General features: G+C 45.9%; 1 protein-coding gene across 1 annotated transcript in view; it reads right to left on the minus strand.

Annotated features, from left to right (window-relative positions):
- The window catches only part of LOC149970160 (sperm-associated antigen 1-like), a 66,725-nt gene that overhangs the window by 41,635 nt on the left and 1,444 nt on the right, over nucleotides 1-23,646 (minus strand). Inside the window, exons 5-11 of the mRNA XM_090228632.1 lie at nucleotides 23,502-23,575; nucleotides 21,468-21,580; nucleotides 21,157-21,262; nucleotides 20,704-20,834; nucleotides 9,575-9,681; nucleotides 8,570-8,687; nucleotides 2,394-2,831 (exon numbers count right to left, since the gene is read on the minus strand). Of these exons, the coding sequence (XP_090084758.1) occupies nucleotides 2,394-2,831; nucleotides 8,570-8,687; nucleotides 9,575-9,681; nucleotides 20,704-20,834; nucleotides 21,157-21,262; nucleotides 21,468-21,580; nucleotides 23,502-23,575 (1,087 nt within the window). The remainder of the gene's footprint in view (nucleotides 1-2,393; nucleotides 2,832-8,569; nucleotides 8,688-9,574; nucleotides 9,682-20,703; nucleotides 20,835-21,156; nucleotides 21,263-21,467; nucleotides 21,581-23,501; nucleotides 23,576-23,646) is intronic.

The following is a 23,646-nucleotide window of genomic DNA, read 5'->3' on the forward strand; positions in this document are numbered from 1 at the left end:
TAATGACACCACATCCCACCGACTGGCTAAATGCTGCTGTAATGACACCACATCCCACCGACTGGCTAAATGCTGCTGTAATGACACCACATCCCACCGACTGGCTAAATGCTGCTGTAATGACATCACATCCCACCGACTGGCTAAATGCTGCTGTAATGACACCACATCCCACCGACTGGCTAAATGCTGCTGTAATGACATGTTATGAAATCACATCCCACCGACTGGCTAAATGCTGCTGTAATGACATCACATCCCACCGACTGGCTAAATGCTCCTGTAATGACATGTTATGAAATCCCATCCCACTGACTGGCTAAATGCTGCTGTAATCACATCCCACTGATTGGCTAAATGCTGCTGTAATGACATCACATCACACTGACTGGCTAAATGATGCTGTAATGACACCACATCCCACCGACTGGCTAAATGCTGCTGTAATGACATGTTATGAAATCACATCCCACTGACTGGCTAAATGCTGCTGTAATGACACCACATCCCACTGACTGGCTAAATGCTGCTGTAATGACACGTTATGAAATCACATCCCACCGACTGGCTAAATGCTGCTGTAATGAAATCACATCCCACTGACTGGCTAAATGCTGCTGTAATGACATGTTATGAAATCACATCCCACTGACTGGCTAAATGCTGCTGTAATGACACCACATCCCACCGACTGGCTAAATGCTGCTGTAATGACACGTTATGAAATCACATCCCACCGACTGGCTAAATGCTGCTGTAATGACATGTTATGAAATCACATCCCACTGACTGGCTAAATGCTGCTGTAATGACACCACATCCCACCGACTGGCTAAATGCTGCTGTAATGACACCACATCCCACCGACTGGCTAAATGCTGCTGTAATGACACCACATCCCACCGACTGGCTAAATGCTGCTGTAATGACATCACATCCCACCGACTGGCTAAATGCTGCTGTAATGACACCACATCCCACCGACTGGCTAAATGCTGCTGTAATGACATGTTATGAAATCACATCCCACCGACTGGCTAAATGCTGCTGTAATGACATCACATCCCACCGACTGGCTAAATGCTCCTGTAATGACATGTTATGAAATCCCATCCCACTGACTGGCTAAATGCTGCTGTAATCACATCCCACTGACTGGCTAAATGCTGCTGTAATGACATCACATCACACTGACTGGCTAAATGATGCTGTAATGACACCACATCCCACCGACTGGCTAAATGCTGCTGTAATGACATGTTATGAAATCACATCCCACTGACTGGCTAAATGCTGCTGTAATGACACCACATCCCACCGACTGGCTAAATGCTGCTGTAATGACACGTTATGAAATCACATCCCACCGACTGGCTAAATGCTGCTGTAATGAAATCACATCCCACTGACTGGCTAAATGCTGCTGTAATGACATGTTATGAAATCACATCCCACTGACTGGCTAAATGCTGCTGTAATGACACCACATCCCACCGACTGGCTAAATGCTGCTGTAATGACACGTTATGAAATCACATCCCACCGACTGGCTAAATGCTGCTGTAATGACATGTTATGAAATCACATCCCACTGACTGGCTAAATGCTGCTGTAATGACACCACATCCCACCGACTGGCTAAATGCTGCTGTAATGACACCACATCACACCGACTGGCTAAATGCTGCTGTAATGACACCACATCCCACCGACTGGCTAAATGCTGCTGTAATGACATCACATCCCACCGACTGGCTAAATGCTGCTGTAATGACACCACATCCCACCGACTGGCTAAATGCTGCTGTAATGACACCACATCCCACCGACTGGCTAAATGCTGCCGGTAATGACACCACATCCCACCGACTGGCTAAATGCTGCCGGTAATGACACCACATCCCACCGACTGGCTAAATGCTGCTGTAATGACACCACATCCCACCGACTGGCTAAATGCTGCTGTAATGACACCACATCCCACCGACTGGCTAAATGCTGCTGTAATGACACGTTACACTGTCATGTGATGTGATTCAGTGAAGAGAATAACATTGCTGCTACAGAGGTTAGTTTTATTACTGCGGTATGTGCTGACCTTTGGTTTGCTGTGGGCCAATCACTGAAAGCACCAGCTGCCAATAGTGGCAAAACAACACACTGATTTAACCTTACGGAAACACGAAAGCAGTGGCATTAGTTGCTAGATTATCTACATGCGGTTGTTTTTGGGGGGGAATGTTCGTGGAAAATGCCGGAAGAACACAAAACAAACATGTCATTTTGAATAGCCCGTCACACTAAGTTATTATAAATCTCAACTCTAGACGAACGAGAGTTATTAGTAAAAGCTCTGTCACGCAAGACACAACACCACAATACTGAAAACCTACCTGAGTCTGTGAAGCCCGTGATGGCCTGTGAATATTTGTCCAGCGCATCAGCAAACTGTCCATTCTTAAAGAACAGGTTTCCCTCGTTTTTGAGCCGGGCCAACGGCGGGGGCAGGGCCCCACAAGGGGCGTCAAGGTTGCTTCCGTCTCCCCCGACCGGCCTGGCTCCCTTAGAGTCCCTCCTGCCAGAGCCCTGAGCTCCGTTCCACAGACCCTTGTCCGACGTCGACTCCTGTTGGTTCACCTTGTACTTCTCTGCAATTCCTCCCCGGTTTTTCCAGTGGCTTCCGTGTGAATTGTGGTCTGTATGCGGGCTGGGGCCCCCTTCCCCTCCTCTGCCGTGGGGCTTCTTCTGAGCATTTCCCATGTCTCCCCTCTCGGCAGGAGCAGCAGCGGCACTCTCCCCTCCCACTACCTCGCTAGGCTCAACCGGACAAGCTGCCGAGCACAGAACACACCCACAGGAAGCAGTCAGCGGTTACATCACAGTGGGGGGAGGGGTTGATAGAGTTTCAGGAAGTCTCTCTCTCTCTCTACCAGGCAGCCCAGCAAGCCGTTGGTGATGCAGAGGGGGAGGGGTGGAGAACAACCACACACACACAGACACACACACACTATCTGGTCTAAAGAATGTCATATTACTGAGACAGGGGCTAGGGGGGAATGGCAGATAGTCAGTAGGATGTCATATTACTGAGACAGGGGCTAGGGGGGGATGGCAGATAGTCAGTAGGATGTCATATTACTGAGACAGGGGCTAGGGGGGGATGGCAGATAGTCAGTAGGATGTTATATTACTGAGACAGAGGGGGGAATGGCAGATAGTCAGTAGGATGTTATATTACTGAGACAGAGGGGGGAATGGCAGATAGTCAGTAGGATGTCATATTACTGAGACAGAGGGGGGAATGGCAGATAGTCAGTAGGGTGTCATATTACTGAGACAGAGGGGGGAATGGCAGATAGTCAGTAGGAGGTCATATTACTGAGACAGAGGGGGGAATGGCAGATAGTCAGTAGGAGGTCATATTACTGAGACAGAGGGGGGAATGACAGATAGTCAGTAGGATGTTATATTACTGAGACAGGGGGGGGGAATGGCAGATAGTCAGTAGGAGGTCATATTACTGAGACAGAGGGGGGAATGGCAGATAGTCAGTAGGAGGTCATATTACTGAGACAGGGGCTAGGGGGGAATGGCAGATAGTCAGTAGGATGTTATATTACTGAGACAGAGGGGGGAATGGCAGATAGTCAGTAGGAGGTCATATTACTGAGACAGGGGCTAGGGGGGAATGGCAGATAGTCAGTAGGAGGTCATATTACTGAGACAGGGGCTAGGGGGGAATGGCAGATAGTCAGTAGGATGTCATATTACTGAGACAGAGGGGGGATGGCAGATAGTCAGTAGGATGTCATATTACTGAGACAGAGGGGGGAATGACAGATAGTCAGTAGGATGTCATATTACTGAGACAGAGGGGGGAATGGCAGATAGTCAGTAGGAGGTCATATTACTGAGACAGAGGGGGGAATGGCAGATAGTCAGTAGGATGTCATATTACTGAGACAGAGGGGGGAATGGCAGATAGTCAGTAGGATGTCATATTACTGAGACAGAGGGGGGAATGGCAGATAGTCAGTAGGAGGTCATATTACTGAGACAGGGGCTAGGGGGGAATGGCAGATAGTCAGTAGGATGTCATATTACTGAGACAGAGGGGGGAATGACAGATAGTCAGTAGGGTGTCATATTACTGAGACAGAGGGGGGAATGGCAGATAGTCAGTAGGGTGTCATATTACTGAGACAGAGGGGGGAATGGCAGATAGTCAGTAGGGTGTCATATTACTGAGACAGAGGGGGGAATGGCAGATAGTCAGTAGGGTGTCATATTACTGAGACAGAGGGGGGAATGGCAGATAGTCAGTAGGAGGTCATATTACTGAGACAGAGGGGGGAATGGCAGATAGTCAGTAGGAGGTCATATTACTGAGACAGGGGCTAGGGGGGAATGGCAGATAGTCAGTAGGATGTCATATTACTGAGACAGAGGGGGGAATGACAGATAGTCAGTAGGGTGTCATATTACTGAGACAGAGGGGGGAATGGCAGATAGTCAGTAGGGTGTCATATTACTGAGACAGAGGGGGGAATGGCAGATAGTCAGTAGGGTGTCATATTACTGAGACAGAGGGGGGAATGGCAGATAGTCAGTAGGAGGTCATATTACTGAGACAGAGGGAGGAATGGCAGATAGTCAGTAGGATGTCATATTACTGAGACAGAGGGAGGAATGGCAGATAGTCAGTAGGAGGTCATATTACTGAGACAGAGGGGGGAATGGCAGATAGTCAGTAGGAGGTCATATTACTGAGACAGGGGCTAGGGGGGAATGGCAGATAGTCAGTAGGATGTTACATTACTGAGACAGAGGGGGGAATGACAGATAGTCAGTAGGATGTCATATTACTGAGACAGGGGCTAGGGGGGAATGGCAGATAGTCAGTAGAATGTAATATTACTGAGACAGGGGCTAGGGGGGAATGGCAGATAGTCAGTAGGATGTCATATTACTGAGACAGAGGGGGGAATGGCAGATAGTCAGTAGGATGTTATATTACTGAGACAGAGGGGGGAATGGCAGATAGTCAGTAGGATGTCATATTACTGAGACAGAGGGGGGAATGGCAGATAGTCAGCAGGAGGTCATATTACTGAGACAGAGGGGGGAATGGCAGATAGTCAGTAGGATGTCATATTACTGAGACAGAGGGGGGAATGGCAGATAGTCAGTAGGATGTCATATTACTGAGACAGGGGCTAGGGGGGGATGGCAGATAGTCAGTAGGATGTCATATTACTGAGACAGAGGGGGGAATGGCAGATAGTCAGTAGAATGTAATATTACTGAGACAGGGGCTAGGGGGGGATGGCAGATAGTCAGTAGGATGTCATATTACTGAGACAGAGGGGGGAATGGCAGATAGTCAGTAGGATGTCATATTACTGAGACAGGGGCTAGGGGGGAATGGCAGATAGCAGCCCATTGAGGCTTTATAGCATCCTGATCAACGCAGCCATTAGCATGAGGGATTTGACTGTTGGATTAGAGAACAAATCCCCAGTCAGGGATTTACAGTGGGGGGGTTGAGTTAGCTACCACAGCATAGACACACAGCCAGACACTGACTGACAGCACAGACACACAGCCAAACACTGACCCACAGCACAGACACACAGTCAGACACTGACCCACAGCACAGACACACAGCCAAACACTGACCCACAGCACAGACACACAGCCAAACATTGACCCAGAGCACAGACACACAGCCAAACATTGACCCAGAGCACAGACACACAGCCCAACACTGACCCACAGCACAGACACACAGCCCAACACTGACCCACAGCACAGACACACAGCCAAACATTGACCCAGAGCACAGACACACAGCCCAACACTGACCCACAGCACAGACACACAGCCAAACACTGACCCACAGCACAGACACACAGCCAGACACTGACCCACAGCACAGACACACAGCCAGACACTGACCCACAGCACAGACACACAGCCAAACACTAACCCACAGTACAGACACACAGCACAGACACACAGCCAAACATTGACCCAGAGCACAGACACACAGCCAAACATTGCCCCAGAGCACAGACACACAGCCTAACACTGACCCACAGCACAGACACACAGCCAGACACTGACCCACAGCCCATACACACAGCCCAACACTGACCCACAGCACATACACACAGCCAAACACTAACCCACAGCACAGACCCACAGCACTGACCCACAGCACAGACACACAGCCAAACACTGACCCACAGCACAGACACACAGCACAGACACACAGCCAAACACTGACCAACAGCACACATACAGCACAGACCCACAGCACAGACACACAGTACAGACACACAGCCAAACACTGACCCACAGCACAGATACACAGCACACACACAGCACAGACCCACAGCACAGACACACAGTACAGACACACAGCACAGACACACAGCACAGACACACAGTACAGACCCACAGCCCTGACCCACAGCACTGACTCACAGAACAGACACACAGCACAGACCCACAGCACAGACCCACAGCCAGACACTGACCCACAGCACAGACACACAGCACAGACCCACAGCCAGACACTGACCCACAGCACAGACCCACAGCACTGACTCACAGCACTGACTCACAGCACAGACCCACAGCACAGACCCACAGCACAGACCCACAGCACTGACCCACAGCACAGACCCACAGCACAGACACACAGCACAGACACACAGCACAGACACACAGCCAGACACTGACCCACAGCACAGACCCACAGCACAGACCCACAGCACAGACACACAGCACAGACCCACAGCACAGACCCACAGCACAGACCCACAGCACAGACACACAGCACAGACACACAGCACAGACACACAGTACAGACACACAGTACAGACCCACAGCACAGACCCACAGCACAGACCCACAGCAGCTCTCTGGGGTAAACCCAGACAGGTGTGGTGTTTGGAGAATGCAGCAGGCTGTCAGGTCTGTTGGGTCTTAAGGATAATGATTCTGGATCACTTAGGGAACCAGCCAGCCAACTAACCAACCAACCAGCCAACCAACCAGGCAACCAACCAACCAGCCAGCCAGCCAGCCAGCCAGCCAGCCAGGCAGCCAACCACCAGCCAACCAGCCAGCCAGGCAGGCAACCAGCCAGGCAACCAACCAACCAGCCAACCAACCAGCCAACCAACCAACCAGCCAGCCAGCCAGCCAGCCAGGCAACCAACCAGCCAACCACCAGCCAACCAGCCAGCCAGGCAGGCAACCAGCCAACCAGCCAGCCAGCCAGCCAGCCAGCCAGCCAGGCAACCAACCAGCCAACCAACCAACCAGCCAGCCAGCCAGCCAGCCAGGCAACCAACCAGCCAGTCAGGCAGGCAACCAGCCAACCAACCAGCCAGCCAGCCAGCCAGGCAACCAACTAACCAGCCAGGCAGCCAACCAGCCAGCCAGCCAGCCAGGCAACCAACCAAACAGTCAGCCAGCCTTGCAACCGACCAGCCAACCAGCCAGCCAGCCAGCCAGCCTTAATGTAATATAATAACCTCTTTGTTTACTAGGTCTAGGATTAGTCATCATCTGATCTGGTTAAACACTTGTTGGGTGTTTAAGGAACAAACTACAACACCTATGTCCCCTTCTCATGGTAATAATATGTCTCTCTAACTCTACTCATTGGCTTAGACTTGCATTTGCATGTTTCTGTTGCTATAGAAACATGAGGAAAAGGGGTGGAGTTGTTTTTCTCATTTGCATGTTTCTGTTGTTATAGAAACATGAGAAAATTGGGGTGGAGTTGTTTTTCTCATTTGCATGTTTCTGTTGTTATAGAAACATGAGAAAATTGGGGTGGAGTTGTTTTTCTGACTGTTGAATTGTGAACCATCTGAGTGTTGTTTTATAGAACAGTCAGTTTGATGTTGACTGACTGTTGACAGACTGTACACCACAGTACAGGGCCTGTGAAGCAGGCTACTCCAGGTCAACTACCATATCATTAAAAACCAACTGGTGGTCTCCAGGACTGGGCTGGAGGTCAGTCACTTCTAACTGGTGGTCTCCAGGACTGGGCTGGAGGTCAGACACTTCTAACTGGTGGTCTCCAGGACTGGGCTGGAGGTCAGTCACTTCTAACTGGTGGTCTCCAGGACTGGGCTGGAGGTCAGTCACTTCTAACTGGTGGTCTCCAGGACTGGGCTGGAGGTCAGTCACTTCTAACTGGTGGTCTCCAGGACTGGGCTGGAGGTCAGTCACTTCTAACTGGTGGTCTCCAGGACTGGGCTGGAGGTCAGTCACTTCTAACTGGTGGTCTCCAGGACTGGGCTGGAGGTCAGTCACTTCTAACTGGTGGTCTCCAGGACTGGGCTGGAGGTCAGTCACTTCTAACTGGTGGTCTCCAGGACTGGGCTGGAGGTCAGTCACTTCTAACTGGTGGTCTCCAGGACTGGGCTGGAGGTCAGTCACTTCTAACTGGTGGTCTCCAGGACTGGGCTGGAGGTCAGTCACTTCCAACGGAGAGGTATAATGGTTCAATCTCACTAAGTAGGTGAAGTGATCAGTCACTCACCTCTCTGCTCTTCCCGTATCTCATCCTCCTCCACTTCCTGAATCAGGATCTTCTTGCTTTTACGTTCTGTCTGCGGTTGACACTGGATTAGTTTCTTATCCACCTCAACCAGAAGTTTCTGTGGGCCAGGATGTGTGACGGAAAAGCAGAAAAGAAGACTGAAATAGTTAATCCCATTGTTCCATTAGATTGAAAAAACAGTCAAACAACATGTTATGCAGATGAAGACAGGTTGATACAACAGGAGCACCAGTCCGTACGATTCAGGACTTCCTGGACGAAATGTTCCTTTGAAATGTGACACGACTGAAGACAAGTTAAGTCCATATCCTTCATTCCAGGCCTGACGGTCACTACGGTACCGTCTGATGGTCACTACGGTACCGTCTGACGGTCGATACGGTACCGTCTGACGGTCACTACGGTAACGTCTGATGGTCGCTACGGTAACGTCTGACGGTCGCTACGGTAACGTCTGACGGTCACTATGGTAACGTCTGACGGTCACTATGGTAACGTCTGACGGTCACTACGGTAACGTCTGTTGAATAAACAGGAGTCCTGACGGTCACTACGGTAACGTCTGTTGAATAAACAGGAGTCCTGGCGGTCACTATGGTAACGTCTGATGAATAAACAGGAGTCCTGGCGGTCACTACGGTAACGTCTGTTGAATAAACAGGAGTCCTGGCGGTCACTATGGTAACGTCTGATGAATAAACAGGAGTCCTGGCGGTCACTACGGTACCGTCTGATGATCACTACGGTAACGTCTGTTGAATAAACAGGAGTCCTAATTTTGTGGAGGAAACGGAATGGTCAAAGTAACTTCAACACACCGTGTTGGGCTGTGTGTGTGTGGTGTGGTGTGTGGTGTGTGTGGTGTGGTGTGTGTGTGTGTGGTGTGGTGTGTGTGGTGTGGTGTGTGTGTGTGGTGTGGTGTGTGTGTGTGGTGTGGTGTGGTGTGTGTGTGTGTGTGGTCTGGTGTGTGTGTGAGACACTAACAGTAGCAGTGATGTTCTGTGGTTCGGTCTGCAGGACGTTCCTCAGGTCTTCAGCAGCCCTCTGATAGTTCCCCTGTTGTTTCAGCACTGTGGCCCTGCGGAGGAGAGCTTTACAACACAACGCTGTCAGTCAGGGACATGAGCTTTACAACACAACGCTGTCAGTCAGGGACATGAGCTTTACAACACAACGCTGTCAGTCAGGGACATGAGCTTTACAACACAACGCTGTCAGTCAGTGACATGAGCTTTAAAACACAACGCTGTCAGTCAGGGACATGAGCTTTAAAACAATGCTGTCAGTCAGGGACATGAGCTTTAAAACACAATGCTGTCAGTCAGGGACATGAGCTTTAAAACAATGCTGTCAGTCAGGGACATGAGCTTTACAACACAACGCTGTCAGTCAGGGACATGAGCTTTAAAACAATGCTGTCAGTCAGGGACATGAGCTTTAAAACAATGCTGTCAGTCAGGGACATGAGCTTTACAACACAACGCTGTCAGTCAGGGACATGAGCTTTAAAACAATGCTGTCAGTCAGGGACATGAGCTTTACAACACAACGCTGTCAGTCAGGGACATGAGCTTTAAAACAATGCTGTCAGTCAGGGACATGAGCTTTAAAACACAATGCTGTCAGTCAGGGACATGAGCTTTAAAACACAACGCCGTCAGTCAGGGACATGAGCTTTAAAACAATGCTGTCAGTCAGGGACATGAGCTTCAAAACACAACGCTGTCAGTCAGGGACATGAGCTTTAAAACACAACGCTGTCAGTCAGGGACATGAGCTTTACAACACAACGCTGTCAGTCAGGGACATGAGCTTTAAAACACAACGCCGTCAGTCAGGGACATGAGCTTCAAAACAACGCTGTCAGTCAGGGACATGAGCTTCAAAACACAATGCTGTCAGTCAGGGACATGAACTTTAAAACACAATGCTGTCAGTCAGGGACATGACATGAGCTTTAAAACAACGCTGTCAGTCAGGGACATGAACTTTAAAACACAATGCTGTCAGTCAGGGACATGACATGAGCTTTAAAACAACGCTGTCAGTCAGGGACATGAGCTTTAAAACACAATGCTGTCAGTCAGGGACATGACATGAGCTTTAAAACAACGCTGTCAGTCAGGGACATGAACTTTAAAACACAATGCTGTCAGTCAGGGACATGACATGAGCTTTAAAACAACGCTGTCAGTCAGGGACATGAGCTTTAAAACACAATGCTGTCAGTCAGGGACATGAGCTTTAAAACAACGCTGTCAGTCAGGGACATGAGCTTTAAAACAATGCTGTCAGTCAGGGACATGAGCTTTAAAACAACGCTGTCAGTCAGGGACATGAGCTTTAAAACACACCTTATTCCCACCTGCACCACTTTTCAACCAGGGCCCTTAGGACTCATTGGGTCCTCTTCTAAAGTAGTGCACTATATAGGGAATAGGGTGGGTCCTGGTCTAAAGTAGTGCACTATACAGGGAATAGGGTGCCATTGGGTCCTGGTCTAAAGTAGTGCACTATACAGGGAATAGGGTGCCATTTGGGACATGCATGGTGAAGCACTTTGCTATGTAGCGTGGTTATATAGTATTCATAACGAAGTGTGTATACATTAAATAGACCAGAGTCTCTTAAAGGTAGACTCAATGAAGTGACGTTTCACCATTAAATAGACCAGAGTCTCTTAAAGGTAGACTCAATGAAGTGACGTTTCACCATTAAATAGACCAGAGTCTCTTAAAGGTAGACTCAATGAAGTGACGTTTCACCATTAAATAGACCAGAGTCTCTTAAAGGTAGACTCAATGAAGTGACGTTTCACCATTAAATAGACCAGAGTCTCTTAAAGGTAGACTCAATGAAGTGACGTTTCACCATTAAATAGACCAGAGTCTCTTAAAGGTAGACTCAATGAAGTGACGTTTCATCAGCAGCATCACAGACATTGAGGTGAGGACTTCACTCTCCCAGTCATACACAGTATCTACACTATGCTACGTAGCGTGGTTATATATATATATATATTAGACCAGTCACTCTCCCAGCCATACACAGTATCTACACTATGTAGCGTGGTTATATATATATATAGACCAGTCACTCTCCCAGCCATACACAGTATCTACACTATGTAGCGTGGTTATATATATATATAGACCAGTCACTCTCCCAGCCATACACAGTATCTACACTATGCTACGTAGCGTGGTTATATATATATATATATTAGACCAGTCACTCTCCCAGTCATACACAGTATCTACACGTAGCGTGGTTATATATATATATATATTAGACCAGTCACTCTCCCAGCCATACACAGTATCTACACTATGCTATGTAGCGTGGTTATATATATATATATTAGACCAGTCACTCTCCCAGTCATACACAGTATCTACACGTAGCGTGGTTATATATATATATATTAGACCAGTCACTCTCCCAGTCATACACAGTATCTACACGTAGCGTGGTTATATATATATATATATTAGACCAGTCACTCTCCCAGTCATCTGCACGCGTGTACGAGTTCCCTTCACGCAGTTGCAACGTCGTAGATACGGGGACCAAAACAGAGGAGAAGTTGAGTACCTTTCATATTGTCTGGCTCTATCTCTAGTGGGACAGTACCTTTCATATTGTCTGGCTCTATCTCTAGTGGGACAGTACCTTTCATATTGTCTGGCTCTATCTCTAGTGGGTCAGTACCTTTCATATTGTCTGGCTCTATCTCTAGTGGGACAGTACCTTTCATATTGTCTGGCTCTATCTCTAGTGGGTCAGTACCTTTCATATTGTCTGGCTCTATCTCTAGTGGGACAGTACCTTTCATATTGTCTGGCTCCATCTCTAGTGGGTCAGTACCTTTCATATTGTCTGGCTCTATCTCTAGTGGGTCAGTACCTTTCATATTGTCTGGCTCTATCTCTAGTGGGACAGTACCTTTCATATTGTCTGGCTCTATCTCTAGTGGGACAGTACCTTTCATATTGTCTGGCTCTATCTCTAGTGGGTCAGTACCTTTCATATTGTCTGGCTCTATCTCTAGTGGGTCAGTACCTTTCATATTGTCTGGCTCCATCTCTAGTGGGTCAGTACCTTTCATATTGTCTGGCTCTATCTCTAGTGGGTCAGTACCTTTCATATTGTCTGGCTCCATCTCTAGTGGGTCAGTACCTTTCATATTGTCTGGCTCTATATCTAGTGGGTCAGTACCTTTCATATTGTCTGGCTCCATCTCTAGTGGGTCAGTACCTTTCATATTGTCTGGCTCTATATCTAGTGGGTCAGTACCTTTCATATTGTCTGGCTCTATCTCTAGTGGGACAGTACCTTTCATATTGTCTGGCTCTATCTCTAGTGGGTCAGTACCTTTCATATTGTCTGGCTCCATCTCTAGTGGGTCAGTACCTTTCATATTGTCTGGCTCTATCTCTAGTGGGTCAGTACCTTGCATATTGTCTGGCTCCATCTCTAGTGGGTCAGTACCTTTCATATTGTCTGGCTCTATATCTAGTGGGTCAGTACCTTTCATATTGTCTGGCTCTATCTCTAGTGGGACAGTACCTTTCATATTGTCTGGCTCTATCTCTAGTGGGTCAGTACCTTTCATATTGTCTGGCTCCATCTCTAGTGGGTCAGTACCTTTCATATTGTCTGGCTCTATCTCTAGTGGGTCAGTACCTTTCATATTGTCTGGCTCTATCTCTAGTGGGTCAGTACCTTTCATATTGTCTGGCTCTATCTCTAGTGGGTCAGTACCTTTCATATTGTCTGGACAGTACCTTTCATATTGTCTGGCTCTATCTCTAGTGGGACAGTACCTTTCATATTGTCTGGCTCTATCTCTAGTGGGTCAGTACCTTTCATATTGTCTGGCTCTATCTCTAGTGGGTCAGTACCTTTCATATTGTCTGGCTCTATATCTAGTGGGTCAGTACCTTTCATATTGTCTGGCTCTATCTCTAGTGGGACAGTACCTTTCATATTGTCTGGCTCTATCTCTAGTGGGTCAGTACCTTTCATATTGTCTGGCTCTATCTCTAGTGGGACAGTACCTTTCATATTGTCTGGCTCTATCTCTAGTGGGTCAGTACCTTTCATATTGTCTGGCTCTATCTCTAGTGGGACAGTACCTTTCATATTGTCTGGCTCCATCTCTAGTGGGTCAGTATCTTTCATATTGTCTGGCTCTATCTCTAGTGGGACAGTACCTTTCATATTGTCTGGCTCTATCTCTAGTGGGACAGTACCTTTCATATTGTCTGGCTCTATCTCTAGTGGGTCAGTACCTTTCATATTGTCTGGCTCTATCTCTAGTGGGACAGTACCTTTCATATTGTCTGGCTCCATCTCTAGTGGGTCAGTACCTTTCATATTGTCTGGCTCTATCTCTAGTGGGACAGTACCTTTCATATTGTCTGGCTCTATCTCTAGTGGGTCAGTACCTTTCATATTGTCTGGCTCCATCTCTAGTGGGTCAGTACCTTTCATATTGTCTGGCTCTATCTCTAGTGGGTCAGTACCTTTCATATTGTCTGGACAGTACCTTTCATATTGTCTGGCTCTATCTCTAGTGGGACAGTACCTTTCATATTGTCTGGCTCTATCTCTAGTGGGTCAGTACCTTTCATATTGTCTGGCTCTATCTCTAGTGGGTCAGTACCTTTCATATTGTCTGGCTCTATCTCTAGTGGGACAGTACCTTTCATATTGTCTGGCTCCATCTCTAGTGGGACAGTACCTTTCATATTGTCTGGCTCTATCTCTAGTGGGACAGTACCTTTCATATTGTCTGGCTCTATCTCTAGTGGGACAGTACCTTTCATATTGTCTGGCTCTATCTCTAGTGGGTCAGTACCTTTCATATTGTCTGGCTCTATCTCTAGTGGGTCAGTACCTTTCATATTGTCTGGCTCCATCTCTAGTGGGTCAGTACCTTTCATATTGTCTGGCTCTATCTCTAGTGGGTCAGTACCTTTCATATTGTCTGGCTCTATCTCTAGTGGGATAGTACCTTTCATATTGTCTGGCTCTATCTCTAGTGGGTCAGTACCTTTCATATTGTCTGGCTCTATCTCTAGTGGGTCAGTACCTTTCATATTGTCTGGCTCTATATCTAGTGGGTCAGTACCTTTCATATTGTCTGATCTATCTCTAGTGGGACAGTACCTTTCATATTGTCTAGCTCTATCTCTAGTGGGTCAGTACCTTTCATATTGTCTGGCTCCATCTCTAGTGGGTCAGTACCTTTCATATTGTCTGGCTCTATATCTAGTGGGTCAGTACCTTTCATATTGTCTGGCTCTATCTCTAGTGGGACAGTACCTTTCATATTGTCTGGCTCTATCTCTAGTGGGTCAGTACCTTTCATATTGTCTGGCTCCATCTCTAGTGGGTCAGTACCTTTCATATTGTCTGGCTCTATCTCTAGTGGGTCAGTACCTTGCATATTGTCTGGCTCCATCTCTAGTGGGTCAGTACCTTTCATATTGTCTGGCTCTATATCTAGTGGGTCAGTACCTTTCATATTGTCTGGCTCTATCTCTAGTGGGACAGTACCTTTCATATTGTCTGGCTCTATCTCTAGTGGGTCAGTACCTTTCATATTGTCTGGCTCCATCTCTAGTGGGTCAGTACCTTTCATATTGTCTGGCTCTATCTCTAGTGGGTCAGTACCTTTCATATTGTCTGGCTCTATCTCTAGTGGGTCAGTACCTTTCATATTGTCTGGCTCTATCTCTAGTGGGTCAGTACCTTTCATATTGTCTGGACAGTACCTTTCATATTGTCTGGCTCTATCTCTAGTGGGACAGTACCTTTCATATTGTCTGGCTCTATCTCTAGTGGGTCAGTACCTTTCATATTGTCTGGCTCTATCTCTAGTGGGTCAGTACCTTTCATATTGTCTGGCTCTATATCTAGTGGGTCAGTACCTTTCATATTGTCTGGCTCTATCTCTAGTGGGACAGTACCTTTCATATTGTCTGGCTCTATCTCTAGTGGGTCAGTACCTTTCATATTGTCTGGCTCTATCTCTAGTGGGACAGTACCTTTCATATTGTCTGGCTCTATCTCTAGTGGGTCAGTACCTTTCATATTGTCTGGCTCTATCTCTAGTGGGACAGTACCTTTCATATTGTCTGGCTCCATCTCTAGTGGGTCAGTACCTTTCATATTGTCTGGCTCTATCTCTAGTGGGACAGTACCTTTCATATTGTCTGGCTCTATCTCTAGTGGGACAGTACCTTTCATATTGTCTGGCTCTATCTCTAGTGGGTCAGTACCTTTCATATTGTCTGGCTCTATCTCTAGTGGGACAGTACCTTTCATATTGTCTGGCTCCATCTCTAGTGGGTCAGTACCTTTCATATTGTCTGGCTCTATCTCTAGTGGGACAGTACCTTTCATATTGTCTGGCTCTATCTCTAGTGGGTCAGTACCTTTCATATTGTCTGGCTCCATCTCTAGTGGGTCAGTACCTTTCATATTGTCTGGCTCTATCTCTAGTGGGTCAGTACCTTTCATATTGTCTGGACAGTACCTTTCATATTGTCTGGCTCTATCTCTAGTGGGACAGTACCTTTCATATTGTCTGGCTCTATCTCTAGTGGGTCAGTACCTTTCATATTGTCTGGCTCTATCTCTAGTGGGTCAGTACCTTTCATATTGTCTGGCTCTATCTCTAGTGGGACAGTACCTTTCATATTGTCTGGCTCCATCTCTAGTGGGACAGTACCTTTCATATTGTCTGGCTCTATCTCTAGTGGGACAGTACCTTTCATATTGTCTGGCTCTATCTCTAGTGGGACAGTACCTTTCATATTGTCTGGCTCTATCTCTAGTGGGTCAGTACCTTTCATATTGTCTGGCTCTATCTCTAGTGGGTCAGTACCTTTCATATTGTCTGGCTCCATCTCTAGTGGGTCAGTACCTTTCATATTGTCTGGCTCTATCTCTAGTGGGTCAGTACCTTTCATATTGTCTGGCTCTATCTCTAGTGGGATAGTACCTTTCATATTGTCTGGCTCTATCTCTAGTGGGTCAGTACCTTTCATATTGTCTGGCTCTATCTCTAGTGGGTCAGTACCTTTCATATTGTCTGGCTCTATATCTAGTGGGTCAGTACCTTTCATATTGTCTGATCTATCTCTAGTGGGACAGTACCTTTCATATTGTCTGGCTCTATCTCTAGTGGGTCAGTACCTTTCATATTGTCTGGCTCCATCTCTAGTGGGTCAGTACCTTTCATATTGTCTGGCTCTATCTCTAGTGGGACAGTACCTTTCATATTGTCTGGCTCTATCTCTAGTGGGTCAGTACCTTTCATATTGTCTGGCTCCATCTCTAGTGGGTCAGTACCTTTCATATTGTCTGGCTCTATCTCTAGTGGGTCAGTACCTTTCATATTGTCTGGCTCTATCTCTAGTGGGTCAGTACCTTTCATATTGTCTGGCTCTATCTCTAGTGGGTCAGTACCTTTCATATTGTCTGGACAGTACCTTTCATATTGTCTGGCTCTATCTCTAGTGGGACAGTACCTTGCATATTGTCTGGCTCTATCTCTAGTGGGTCAGTACCTTTCATATTGTCTGGCTCTATCTCTAGTGGGTCAGTACCTTTCATATTGTCTGGACAGTACCTTTCATATTGTCTGGCTCTATCTCTAGTGGGACAGTACCTTTCATATTGTCTGGCTCTATCTCTAGTGGGTCAGTACCTTTCATATTGTCTGGCTCTATCTCTAGTGGGACAGTACCTTTCATATTGTCTGGCTCTATCTCTAGTGGGTCAGTACCTTTCATATTGTCTGGCTCTATCTCTAGTGGGACAGTACCTTTCATATTGTCTGGCTCTATCTCTAGTGGGTCAGTACCTTTCATATTGTCTGGCTCTATCTCTAGTGGGACAGTACCTTTCATATTGTCTGGCTCCATCTCTAGTGGGTCAGTACCTTTCATATTGTCTGGCTCCATCTCTAGTGGGACAGTACCTTTCATATTGTCTGGCTCTATCTCTAGTGGGACAGTACCTTTCATATTGTCTGGCTCTATCTCTAGTGGGTCAGTACCTTTCATATTGTCTGGCTCTATCTCTAGTGGGACAGTACCTTTCATATTGTCTGGCTCCATCTCTAGTGGGTCAGTACCTTTCATATTGTCTGGCTCTATCTCTAGTGGGACAGTACCTTTCATATTGTCTGGCTCTATCTCTAGTGGGACAGTACCTTTCATATTGTCTGGCTCTATCTCTAGTGGGACAGTACCTTTCATATTGTCTGGCTCTATCTCTAGTGGGTCAGTACCTTTCATATTGTCTGGCTCTATCTCTAGTGGGTCAGTACCTTTCATATTGTCTGGCTCCATCTCTAGTGGGTCAGTACCTTTCATATTGTCTGGCTCTATCTCTAGTGGGTCAGTACCTTTCATATTGTCTGGCTCTATCTCTAGTGGGATAGTACCTTTCATATTGTCTGGCTCTATCTCTAGTGGGTCAGTACCTTTCATATTGTCTGGCTCTATCTCTAGTGGGTCAGTACCTTTCATATTGTCTGGCTCTATATCTAGTGGGTCAGTACCTTTCATATTGTCTGGCTCTATCTCTAGTGGGACAGTACCTTTCATATTGTCTGGCTCTATCTCTAGTGGGTCAGTACCTTTCATATTGTCTGGCTCCATCTCTAGTGGGTCAGTACCTTTCATATTGTCTGGCTCTATATCTAGTGGGTCAGTACCTTTCATATTGTCTGGCTCTATCTCTAGTGGGACAGTACCTTTCATATTGTCTGGCTCTATCTCTAGTGGGTCAGTACCTTTCATATTGTCTGGCTCCATCTCTAGTGGGTCAGTACCTTTCATATTGTCTGGCTCTATCTCTAGTGGGTCAGTACCTTTCATATTGTCTGGACAGTACCTTTCATATTGTCTGGCTCTATCTCTAGTGGGACAGTACCTTTCATATTGTCTGGCTCTATCTCTAGTGGGTCAGTACCTTTCATATTGTCTGGCTCTATCTCTAGTGGGTCAGTACCTTTTATATTGTCTGGACAGTACCTTTCATATTGTCTGGCTCTATCTCTAGTGGGACAGTACCTTTCATATTGTCTGGCTCTATCTCTAGTGGGTCAGTACCTTTCATATTGTCTGGCTCTATCTCTAGTGGGACAGTACCTTTCATATTGTCTGGCTCCATCTCTAGTGGGTCAGTACCTTTCATATTGTCTGGCTCCATCTCTAGTGGGACAGTACCTTTCATATTGTCTGGCTCTATCTCTAGTGGGACAGTACCTTTCATATTGTCTGGCTCTATCTCTAGTGGGTCAGTACCTTTCATATTGTCTGGCTCTATCTCTAGTGGGCCAGTACCTTTCATATTGTCTGGCTCCATCTCTAGTGGGTCAGTACCTTTCATATTGTCTGGCTCTATCTCTAGTGGGTCAGTACCTTTCATATTGTCTGGCTCTATCTCTAGTGGGACAGTACCTTTCATATTGTCTGGCTCTATATCTAGTGGGTCAGTACCTTTCATATTGTCTGGCTCTATCTCTAGTGGGTCAGTACCTTTCATATTGTCTGGCTCTATATCTAGTGGGTCAGTACCTTTCATATTGTCTGGCTCTATCTCTAGTGGGACAGTACCTTTCATATTGTCTGGCTCTATCTCTAGTGGGTCAGTACCTTTCATATTGTCTGGCTCCATCTCTAGTGGGTCAGTACCTTTCATATTGTCTGGCTCTATATCTAGTGGGTCAGTACCTTTCATATTGTCTGGCTCTATCTCTAGTGGGACAGTACCTTTCATATTGTCTGGCTCTATCTCTAGTGGGTCAGTACCTTTCATATTGTCTGGCTCCATCTCTAGTGGGTCAGTACCTTTCATATTGTCTGGCTCTATCTCTAGTGGGTCAGTACCTTTCATATTGTCTGGCTCTATCTCTAGTGGGTCAGTACCTTTCATATTGTCTGGCTCTATCTCTAGTGGGTCAGTACCTTTCATATTGTCTGGACAGTACCTTTCATATTGTCTGGCTCTATCTCTAGTGGGACAGTACCTTTCATATTGTCTGGCTCTATCTCTAGTGGGTCAGTACCTTTCATATTGTCTGGCTCTATCTCTAGTGGGTCAGTACCTTTCATATTGTCTGGCTCTATCTCTAGTGGGTCAGTACCTTTCATATTGTCTGGCTCTATCTCTAGTGGGTCAGTACCTTTCATATTGTCTGGCTCTATCTCTAGTGGGTCAGTACCTTTCATATTGTCTGGCTCTATCTCTAGTGGGTCAGTACCTTTCATATTGTCTGGCTCCATCTCTAGTGGGTCAGTACCTTTCATATTGTCTGGCTCTATCTCTAGTGGGTCAGTACCTTTCATATTGTCTGGCTCTATCTCTAGTGGGTCAGTACCTTTCATATTGTCTGGCTCTATCTCTAGTGGGTCAGTACCTTTCATATTGTCTGGACAGTACCTTTCATATTGTCTGGCTCTATCTCTAGTGGGACAGTACCTTTCATATTGTCTGGCTCTATCTCTAGTGGGTCAGTACCTTTCATATTGTCTGGCTCTATCTCTAGTGGGTCAGTACCTTTCATATTGTCTGGCTCTATCTCTAGTGGGTCAGTACCTTTCATATTGTCTGGCTCTATCTCTAGTGGGTCAGTACCTTTCATATTGTCTGGCTCTATCTCTAGTGGGTCAGTACCTTTCATATTGTCTGGCTCTATCTCTAGTGGGTCAGTACCTTTCATATTGTCTGGCTCTATCTCTAGTGGGTCAGTACCTTTCATATTGTCTGGCTCTATCTCTAGTGGGTCAGTACCTTTCATATTGTCTGGACAGTACCTTTCATATTGTCTGGCTCTATCTCTAGTGGGACAGTACCTTTCATATTGTCTGGCTCTATCTCTAGTGGGTCAGTACCTTTCATATTGTCTGGCTCTATCTCTAGTGGGTCAGTACCTTTCATATTGTCTGGCTCTATCTCTAGTGGGTCAGTACCTTTCATATTGTCTGGCTCTATCTCTAGTGGGTCAGTACCTTTCATATTGTCTGGCTCTATCTCTAATGGGACAGTACCTTTCATATTGTCTGGCTCTATCTCTAGTGGGTCAGTACCTTTCATATTGTCTGGCTCCATCTCCAGTACCTTCTGACAGTCGTTGAGGGCATTGTGCCAGCGTTGCAGTTTGATCTCTGACTGGGCTCTGTTGTTGTAGCCGGCTACGGTTGGTACCACTGACAGACTCCTGGTGAGAACGAGACATGGAGAGAAGACAGACGGACCTCATTTAGCAGTACTGAAGACTGACTATTGGATGAGACCTTCCCACCGAGGGCTTGAGTAATATAAACATTGAATAAGGAATTATGACAGAGCTCCACTAAGTATCTCTATGAGTATAAATGTCTCTCTGTGGTTTGAAGCTGAACTCTGAAGACAAAGGAATTAAACCCATTGAATATGCATTCACTAAAAGATACTAGCATCAACTTATCTTGAAGGTAATGACCATCCCTAAATCCTCAAAAGTGAGACAGCTATTAGTGTGTTAAGTTACAGGGTCTGACCTTGTATAATACACCACAGCTTCCTCATAGTCGTTGGCCTTGAAGGCCTCGTTGCCTTTATCCTTCTCGCGGTTGGCAACGAGGACTTTCTCCTGTTCAGTCAACGCTACAAGAACATACACATTCTATAAAAGATGACTGAGCAAGAATAGTCAAATAAAGACCGTACTTCAAAGTGTACATGAATTCACGATATAACTTACCGAACAACACAATTCATTTATTCACACTTTGTGTAACCGTTCGAACTAAATAGCATCTCTGGGACACTAATGACACAGTCTAATGAGAAACAAATATATATCTTTCACCTGTTGTATCCATTTTGCTCCTGATTTTTGGATGTCTAGAGTTTACAATTGCAGGGGGATCCTTTTTTGTTAAATTTCCATCAATTTTATCACACTCCTTGTCGACATCAAACCTGCAATACAGAGTGATAACATTGATAATATGGTATTTTATCAGGCTCCTTGTCGACATCAAACCTGCAGTACAGAGTGATAACATTGATAATATGGTCTTTTATCAGGCTCCTTGTCGACATCAAACCTGCAATACAGAGTGATAACATTGATAATATGGTCTTTTATCAGGCTCCTTGTCGACATCAAACCTGCAGTACAGAGTGATAACATTGATAATATGGTCTAGGCATGATTCCTGGATCCCATACACGAATTACACAGCAGGAAAAAACTACACTGGTCTTATTCTATATAATCAGGAGGTAGAACCTTCTACTGGTCACATCCTATATAATCAGGAGGTAGAACCTTCTAGACTCACTGGTCCCATTCTATATAATCAGGAGGAAGAACCTTCTAGACTCACTGGTCCCATTCTATATAATCAGGAGGTAGAACCTTCTAGACTCACTGGTCCCATTCTATATAATCAGGAGGTAGAACCTTCTAGACTCTCTGGTCACATCCTATATAATCAGGAGGTAGAACCTTCTAGACTCACTGGTCCCATTCTATATAATCAGGAGGTAGAACCTTCTAGACTCACTGGTCCCATTCTATATAATCAGGAGGAAGAACCTTCTAGAAACTCACTGGTCCCATTCTATATAATCAGGAGGTAGAATCTTCTAGACGCACTGGTCCCATTCTATATAATCAGGAGGTAGAACCTTCTAGACTCACTGGTCCCATCCTATATAATCAGGAGGTAGAACCTTCTAGAAACTCACTGGTCCCATTCTATATAATCAGGAGGTAGAACCTTCTAGACTCACTGGTCCCATTCTATATAATCAGGAGGTAGAACCTTCTAGAAACTCACTGGTCCCATTCTATATAATCAGGAGGTAGAACCTTCTAGAAACTCACTGGTCCCATTCTATATAATCAGGAGGTAGAACCTTCTAGACTCACTGGTCCATTCTATATAATCAGGAGGTAGAACCTTCTAGAAACTCACTGGTCTTATTCTATATAATCAGGAGGAAGAACCTTCTAGACTCACTGGTCCCATTCTATATAATCAGAAGGTAGAACCTTCTAGACTATCTGGTCCCATTCTATATAATCAGGAGGTAGAACCTTCTAGACTCTCTGGTCCCATTCTATATAATATGAAGGTAGAACCTTCTAGACTCTCTGGTCCCATTCTATATAATCAGGAGGTAGAACCTTCTAGACTCACTGGTCCCATTCTATATAATCAGGAGGAAGAACCTTCTAGACTCACTGGTCCCATTCTATATAATCAGGAGGTAGAACCTTCTAGACTCACTGGTCCCATTCTATATAATCAGGAGGAAGAACCTTCTAGACTCACTGGTCCCATTCTATATAATTAGGAGGAAGAACCTTCTAGAAACTCACTGGTCCCATCCTATATAATCAGGAGGAAAAACCTTCTAGAGACTCACTGGTCCCATCCTATATAATCAGGAGGAAGAACCTTCTAGAAACTCACTGGTCCCATCCTATATAATCAGGAGGAAAAACCTTCTAGACTCACTGGTCCCATCCTATATAATCAGGAGGAAGAACCTTCTAGAAACTCACTGGTCCAATTCTATATAATCAGGAGGAAGAACCTTCTAGAAACTCACTGGTCCAATTCTATATAATCAGGGGATAGAACCTTCTAGACCCACTGGCCCATTCTATATAATCAGGAGGTAGAACCTTCTAGACTCACTGGTCCCATTCTATATAACCAGGAGGAAGAACCTTCTAGAAACTCACTGGTCCCATTCTATATAATCAGGAGGAAGAACCTTCTAGAAACTCACTGGTCCCATTCTATATAACCAGGAGGAAGAACCTTCTAGAAACTCACTGGTCCCATTCTATATAATCAGGAGGAAGAACCTTCTAGAAACTCACTTGTCCCATTCTATATAATTACGAGGCAGAACCTTCTTCTGTGCAGTTTTCTTCTGTCCATTTGAAACTGTATTCTGCAACACAATTTAGAATGAAGTTCTAGTCATTTTCCTGCTATTGTCTGACAACACAAAATAATAGTATT

The sequence above is a fragment of the Oncorhynchus mykiss genome, unplaced genomic scaffold (genome assembly GCF_057628025.1).
Source record: "Oncorhynchus mykiss isolate SJ-2025 unplaced genomic scaffold, ASM5762802v1 scaffold93, whole genome shotgun sequence".
Classification (NCBI taxonomy): Eukaryota; Metazoa; Chordata; class Actinopteri; order Salmoniformes; family Salmonidae; genus Oncorhynchus; species Oncorhynchus mykiss.